Source organism: Xiphias gladius, chromosome 4 (genome assembly GCF_016859285.1).
Source record: "Xiphias gladius isolate SHS-SW01 ecotype Sanya breed wild chromosome 4, ASM1685928v1, whole genome shotgun sequence".
Lineage (NCBI taxonomy): Eukaryota > Metazoa > Chordata > Actinopteri > Istiophoriformes > Xiphiidae > Xiphias > Xiphias gladius.
In genome coordinates this window covers 15,261,774-15,270,128 of record NC_053403.1, presented here as the reverse complement: position 1 = coordinate 15,270,128, position 8,355 = coordinate 15,261,774, and the positions used below count along the sequence as shown (strand labels likewise).

Sequence of the window (8,355 nt, the reverse complement as noted above, 5' to 3'; positions counted from 1 at the left end):
AACACACACATCCAGGTAAATACAGACAAATGACAGAAATGTGAAAGTGGATATTTATAGTGTCAAACTCTAATGCAAAATGTATGGGAAATCAGTTTTGTATTGTAAATTCAGTAGAATCACTCATTAATTTAAAACAAACTGGAGTTTTTACATTCTTTACCAGTCTGGTCGTCTGTGGGTTGTTGAAAAAAAAGTCTGTGGTTACCTTTCTGCGGAGGCAGATTTGTGCAAATGCCAGGAGAAAAAAAATGAAAGAAATCCCACCAGGGCAACTGTCAGCATCACGGCCACCCACTGGGACTGGGAAACGCACTGGGACCGGCAGGGCGTCCCGCGCTGGTCTGTTGTCAGCTGCCGAAGCACCAACGCATTGGTCGACAGGATCAACGCAACCAGCCAGAGAAGAAACCAGCAGCCTCCTCCTTCTCACCTGATGTAAGCATTGCTGCATGTACACCACCTGCAGGTAACGCTGGACACTCAGCTCCGCCACAGCTAGGAAGCTGCCATAAAGGCTGCAGTACGTGGGGTATGTTTTGCACTGAGTAAGGGATGATGGTAAATGTGCGGTCAGCCAGAGGAACAAGATGTTCCCCTTTGATGGTGTCATAGAGGAAGGAATAACAAACAAGAATTCCTTGATGCAAGCGAACTAAAAATCCTGCCAGAATATCACCTTTCACCAGGAATGCGTGGTTTTGCATGGCTACGTGATCTGATGCAGTTTCCCATATTTTAGTTCTTGCACAGAGAACTTGTCACCTCCACATCTGCGGTGAATGCAAAAGTCAGAAAAAAGTATAAAACCTGAACACGAATTTTCATACCTGGATACACTGCAAAAGTGAACACTCCACGCATTCAAATAGGATGGCAATCGTTGTCAAACATGATGTCAAAGTATGAGCATTTTCCCACACTATTTTTTTCCCCTTCCAACATCACTCAGTCATGTTTCTTAATAATAAAATATCCACACCTACTTACCCTAAATGCAGTTTATCCATTCTCGGAGTCAATGTTCAACCTGATATTAAATAAAATATTAAAGGAAAAAATGTTCTAGTAAAACCTTTGCACATTCTAACAATTCAATCTCACCCAAGGTCCATTTAGTGGCTGTTTAGTAATTTTTCTGGAGCTTTCAGTCACCTCTCTGCACACTCCTCATGGGATTATAGATGTTTAAATGTTGAATTTTTTGGTGTGTGAGCATTTTAAGGACTTTTCATCCATGTTGCCTTAAATGATAAGATTCAGTCATTCTCGAGCTTGGAAACTCATAAATGCCTTCTTGTGAGAAGCTCGGACCAAGCTGAATTTTAACATCTATAATTCCACGACAACGGGGCGACCTCCGTTTGCTGATAAAGATTACGATACACGACCGAAAGCTCCGGGAAGCTCTCAGGCTGCTGTTCCACGGGCCAAGAATGCACTTTAAAACTCAACTCGCACATGTGCTTTGCAATAGAAACTTTGAGATGATTTTTCTCAACCGGGATCCTGCAATATTCTCGCAAACATCACCCGTCGGTTTGACAACAGCAGTCACTGGGCCCTCGGGTGATGTGCGTGTGTGTGTGTGTGTGTGTGTGTGCCCGCAGCTGCATGTGTGTGTTGGTGTTAGAGCATCTAATCAAGGAGAGAGGAGGCGCTTCTGCACTGAATCCACCCTTGTTGCGTCGAGCAGAGACACACTTGTCAAAATAAACCAACATGCGTTAAGATACTGGTTCCCCAGATCTGAGAGTTTTACAGTGGTGTGTGTGTGTGTGTGTGTGTGTGTGTGTGTGTGCGCGCGCGCGCGTGTGTGCTCCTACGTGTGTCCCGACACACTTCAAACGTCCCCTGACATGAATCCAAACTTGCGTTTGCAACCGCAAAAGCGCCGAATAAACACGCACTCGGAGGCACGAGGTGTCCGACATCCCTCGTCGGACAGATCCCTCTGTAAACAGCTTTACATCTAAGTTCATTTTCCTTTCGCTTGAAAGTGTCGCCGCGCGTTCCCTGCGTAGTAAAAATATTTGCGGAACCCGGAGACCAATGCCCCAGAACTCCTACCCACATGGCTCCACTTTTGAGCGAAAATCGTCACCTATCATCACATGATCAAAAAACCTCATTCATGCCGGGACCCTGCCGGCGGACCCCCCCAACCCCCCTAACCCCCCTTCTGCCTGTCGGGCTGTCACTTTTTTTTTTTTTTTTTTCCTGCATCGGAGTGGGATGTAGATTTCTATGAGGATCTTGCACGCAGCCCAGGAAATGATGGAAGCCAGTCTGCTGGAAGCCGTCTGGATAGAGAGGATTTTTCACTAATGAGAAGGAGGACGTTGACTAGAAGCTGTCGGGGTGGTACGTTGAGTGCTTGCAGGTAGGAGAGTTTTGGGATTTCTTGCGTCTCTTTTCCAACTGACATTCTTGTATCATTTGTGCGCGAAGTGACAATCTTTTCAAAATAAAATGTCACATCACCAGCTTTCCTCCTAATATTCACAAAAGCTATTTTTTTCTTCCGTATGTTGATTATCTCTGGCTTCAGACCGTCCAAGGTCTTTCCCCAGATGTATAACTCTTTATATAGGTTAACAGAATAATATCAGATTGATATCAGAATATAGTAACGCCAACTGTTCTTTGTACCACTAAATTACAGTAAAGGTAGACTGTTGCATGTAATAATGTTTGCCTTACCTGCGTTTTGAGCCTATTCATTCAGTTGCAGACATCTTATGTCACTTTAAAATAAAATATCAAAGACATCACTCATACTTTTCTGCCAGGAGGCTTATTGTTTAGAAATTGAGCTCGTGCGCCCTCTGCTGGCTAAATACTATGTAAACGCAACATAAATGCCACTTGTAAGAGCTCTGGAAGCAAGTGTAGGGTCTCTCTCAAACCTGATAGACTCATTTTCTCTTCACTTTTTCAATCTCTAAAAAGATCCATGAGGTCTGGAACCAGGTTAATTCTCTTTAACACCCAACTATTTCTCTCCTTGTCTCTTTCTATTCAGTGGAATGGGCCTCAAACACCTGCCATGTCTGCTGCTCTGTGCGGCTACCCTGACAGTTTCTGGAGTTGTTGGTAGAGATGGGAACAGCGAGGCTTACAGGTGGACCAGGCAGAGCCTCCCGGTGCTGCTGGACACGCACACACAGCTTTTGAACAGCCCTTTGTTCAGAGGGCAGCAGGAGGATGAGGGAAAAGGAAGGGCAAAGACACTCTGTGGGATAGAGTGCCAAGGCAGCTTACCACCTATGGAACAGAGTGAGCAAGAGAGGAATCTGGGATATGAGACGATGTATGAGAATGGCACGCGCACGCACACAGATGTCAGTTTGCAGGGCTTTAATAAGACGTCTGCAGGAACAACGGCCCACTCGCAAACCCCTACCCGAAGGAAACGACAAATATACGGAGCAGATGGACGCTTTGTGATCTCTGATTCGCATTTTATCACCAACTACCCGTTCTCTACTGCGGTTCGCCTCTCCACAGGCTGCTCTGGAGTCCTCGTATCCCCGAAACATGTGCTGACAGCAGCACACTGCATCCATGACGGGAGTGACTACTTAGAGAGTGCAAGAAGGCTTAAAGTAGGAGTGCTTCAGCTCAAAACCAAAAGGGGAAGAGGGGGAAGGAGGAGAGGAGGGCGGCGGAGGGGTGGGAGGAGAGGAAAGGGGCAGACAGGTGAGGAGAAAGGAGAGGAGCAGATTCTGGAGGAAGGTGAGGAGCAGAATAGCATAGATGAAGATGTAGTGAGAGGCAGAAATGGTGGCAAAGGTAGGAGACGCAGAGGAAGAAGAGAGAAAGGTCATGTGGTAGCTGATGATGGGAGAGGGAAACGAAATAGTCTCAACCGTGTTCGACGAAGTGTTGAACCCAGAAAGCAGCCTGTCTTCCGTTGGACGCGAGTTAAACAAACCCACATCCCTCAAGGATGGATCCGCACCAAGCCCTCCACCAACTCGGCTTCCTCTGACTACGATTACGCCCTTCTGGAGCTAAAACGACAAGTTAAACAAAAGTACATGAGGCTCGGAGTGGCCCCCTCCGCCACTCCCCTGGCACGGATCCACTTCTCAGGCTACGACGCTGACAAAAGCCTGCTGGATGGCCGTGGAGACGAGAAGGTGGTTTATCGTTTTTGCTCAGTGGCAAAGGAGTCTGACGATTTGTTGTACCAGCACTGTGACGCGCAGCCCGGTGCTACAGGTGCAGGTGTTTACGTTCATCTGAGACAGAAAGCGGGAGATGCAGGCAGGAAAGGGAAGTGGCAGAGGAGGGTGATCGGGGTGTTCTCGGGCCATCAGTGGGTGGAGTTGGAGGGAGGTGAGCTCAGGGACTTTAATGTTGCTGTGAGGATCACTCCTCCTAAATATGCCCAGATCTGTCACTGGATCCATGGAGATCCAAGTCTCTGTAAAGAGGTCTGAACTTAAAGAACAATGGATCCACAAGAGAAAAAGATCTGTTGTCACTTTCTAAGAGAGTCAAAGATCAGGGCTGGCATGCATAAAACTTCTGGTCTTAAGAATGCTCTAAACTTTGATTTATGATTCAGAAAGTTCATCGTAAAAAGTAGGACTTAGATGCTTTGCATAAGTGCAGACTGCCGTGTTTCTTAATGTTTGTAAAGTAAGGACTACAATCATGCCCTCCTTCCCAAAATGCCCTCCCTCAAGCACCGAAACGGCCAAAAGGGAGGCCCCCAGAGGTTATGTCATGGCTGCGTCACAGCTTCATGTGCAGCGTGTCACGTTTAAGCCTACCCATCATTTTCTGTAAACAACATTATATGTTTCAGTGTATTGCAAAATGCAAGAACAAAGCTTATAAAAGATGTTTCAAGTACAGTTATAGTTACAATAGCGATATGTGCTATTTGGGATATTATTCATCAAAATCTTGAATTAATCCAAAGAGGCTACAGTAGTAGTAGTAAGTGTTGACTTAAAAATAAAAAATTTCCTTAAGAAAAAAAAAAATTGGAATAAATTCAATTTATAATCTCTATGTCATTTTACTTTCATGTTGTATAAGAGTGTGGGTATTATAATATATGTATCTTTCATTAATTTCTCACCATAAATGTAAAAAAAATGTAAAATGTGCAGCCGCTTCATCTGCTGCATGACACTCTGAACTGTAAAATGAGGGCAAAATGACATTTTTGCCTTTTTAAAAAAAAAAAAAAAAGGATGCAATTACAACCAAAATTTCACTCTGAGCAGCTTTATACATACCAGCCCAGGAGTACTGATCTGACTTGAGACCAGCTCACCTCTTCAGTGACAGCTTGTCAGGCCGCATCAGCAAACCTGTAAACCATGACTGCTGCAAATGTTCCTGATTCTGGATCTGCAACCTGGTCAGCCATTCATCGGTTTATTTAGAAAATGTGGGAAATCACGTGCGGTAAAGCCTTGTGATTGACTCCAGAATTGCTAAAAGCACGACTGTGTCTAATTTTGACATTAGTAAAATACATAAATTCAGTTTGTTTTTTTGACATAATTTTATTGTCAGCTTTTCTAAACACCACAGTTGTTTGTTTGTCTCTGAAACACCTAATTTATAAAACTGCAATTGTCTGAAACTAATTATGTAAAGGGAAAGACACAATTATAAACTTCGCAAACACCTTGCTGCGTTTGCTTTTATATGGGAACATGCAGTACGTAAGTTTAACTGGTGATAGCCTGTCGGTCCTCTTTCACTTCATGTTAAAAGAAAACCTGGATGTACACAACATATATATATATTTATATATATATGTATACGTGTGTGTGTGTGTGTGTGTGTGTGTGTGTGTGTGTGTGTGTGTGTTTAAAAGCGTAAAAGCAAGCAACAATGTCTTGTATTGTAATTCTGAACACATTTTCTTGTAACAAAAATAATTCATGTTGATAAAAAATAAAAATGTTGAATTTTCAAGAAACAAGCTAACAAAAGCAGACCACACAGAAGTGATGAGCCGTGAGGATTGTTTGGATCAGTGTATTTTTCTTTAATTGCATCTCATTTGGACTCACATGCAGGTGGGGGTGAGGGAGGGAGGGTGATGCCATCCATAATAACCTCCCCCAAAAAACAAAAAAAACAAAAAAACATCACAGCCTTCATATGAATACTTAGCAAACATTATTTATCCACATTCTTTTTGTTTTTATCATAGTCATAGTCATCTTTATTTTTCTTTCAACACTTTGTTAATGCCACAATGGATTAAGATACAGTCACTTTTTGAAATAAACAGCACACAGAACATCCAGCGTATACTTGAGTACTTTAAAGTAAGAGTCCTCAAGACTTCCAGTGACAGTGCATGAACAAATGTACGGACTGCTGTTGCGTCACAAATGACCCAAAGAGGACTGAGGCCAAATTCCAGTCACATACACAGATGCTTCCTTGTCTGTTTGATTTCCACCCTAATACTAAGTCGTTTTTGTGTGGAGACTGAGTCAAGGAAATGAGCTCTTCGAGAGTGTTATGCAGAATGCATCCCAGATTGACTTGTGTGCATGCTGCAATGCAGTATCACTCCACACCAGCAGAGGGCGCAACAGTAAACACTCAGGGCAAGGTCTCCATTCAATACTGCCTCTGAGTACAGATTGAGAGGTATGTACAAAGAAGGAGGGAAGGTTTTGAGTCTACTTGCTTTTTTTTTCAACCATATAATTTGATGTAACTAAAAATATATGATACATTTTTATTCTCTCAAAATAAAGATTAAAGAAAAATATGTATAATCTATCATTTAAAATAGTCCAAAATGCATATGTCAATTTGAACACATTTCACAAATTTTTGCATGTTCATACAATCCCTACAAAAAGATAAAGTAAAAATGAAACTGAGCACTATTTGATGTGTTCGATGATAAGTCCAGATTTGCAGTGCAAGTTGTCTTCAGGTACATTTTGATTAAGAATTGTTCTCCAGAAACTTGAAGTAGACAGGTGGGAGGATGGATGGCCAAGCAGATACAGGAACAACTAAGTTTTTGATGACATAAACATAGCTCAGTATTAGTTTTGACGACGGGTGAAGGAGTGGCAGTGGGGATTGGCCAGTGAAGTTACACACACCGAACACAGTCCACATTTAACAACACAGTCCTTGTCTGGGAGATGCGCAACCAACATATATCCACCATTCCAACTCAGCTGATACGCAGAAATCCAGAATGAATCTAAATACACATTTATTATTTTTTGTTCATTTTTCAGTAGTATATTAAGTAAAGGTTAACACTGAATTACACGCACACCCACACACACATAAAGGGAATTTTGTTTTCTGTATCTAGGGTTCACATTCACAGTTGTGATACAACATTAGATAAGGAGGGCAGGTTTTTTTAGGGGTCGCGGCTGGTAAGAGGGGAGGGGCTGGGGCGCGACTGAGGGGAGGCAGTGGGGAAGTGCAGACATCCACATCCACAGAGCTCCAGACACAATGATGAACCCTACAGAAAGAGGGAGACAGAGAGAGAAGCAGAGAGATGAGAGGACGGAGACTTGATTAAAACAAGTGCTCTCAACAGAAATAGGGGAGGTCTAATAAAGTTGTGGTCTCAGGGGGAACACTGGAACATGGGCTACCTCCCCCACCCAACAAACAAAATATTGCTTTGATTACTCACAAAGTAAACTTCAACTTCCACCCTACACCCCTTGGCCCACTACAGACAGAGAGGGAGATTCAGAAACACTGAAACAAAAACTGTGTTCAGAATCGCAGCCCATGTCAGATTTTTGAAATATGTAGCTTATAGTCGAATTTGTAGTCAAAAATCAGCAAGGAGCTAAATTCAAAAATGGTGAGATATCTGCTCAAATGTTCAGGTTTCAACACCTGCAAAATTGCAAACAATGCAATAATTCCCAGGCTTTGTTGTTTGTACTCCCTTAAAGGGGCACTCCAGCAATTTACTGTTGCACTTCCATGAAGTAAGGGGACTTGCAAGAGACAGGAATGATCAAAACTGAAGCAGTAGAGGCTCAAGCTTGGAAGACTCTGGATCCTACATTTCCCATAATGCCACTAATAGCAATTTATTTTATTTTCATTGGACCCTCCCAGCCTGGCAAATGTCCACATCGTTCAAATTCCCCGCCTGCAGTTTTTAACATAGACTTCCTGTTTAATCATTTGCAGCCTGCAAGGCCAAGCTGAGACATCTCAGTGACATCGTCAGAGGATATACTCTCAGACTCTCAGACTCAGAGTACTACTCCTTATTACAAGTTCCCTTTTAAAATAAGATTATGTCTGTGTAACATCTGTCGCAGGTTATGGGTTCAGTGTGGACATGGAGGGTGAGCAGTTGAA

General features: G+C 43.0%; 1 protein-coding gene across 1 annotated transcript; it reads left to right on the top strand.

Annotated features, from left to right (window-relative positions):
* The first annotated feature begins 2,246 nt into the window (after positions 1 to 2,246).
* Positions 2,247 to 6,685, top strand: LOC120789489 (serine protease 23-like). Its single transcript, XM_040126221.1, has 2 exons — positions 2,247 to 2,383; positions 3,026 to 6,685. Exons 1-2 carry the CDS (start codon positions 2,328 to 2,330, stop codon positions 4,446 to 4,448), a joined length of 1,479 nt encoding a protein of 492 aa, XP_039982155.1. The 5' UTR covers positions 2,247 to 2,327; the 3' UTR covers positions 4,449 to 6,685.
* Positions 6,686 to 8,355: the final 1,670 nt, after the last annotated feature.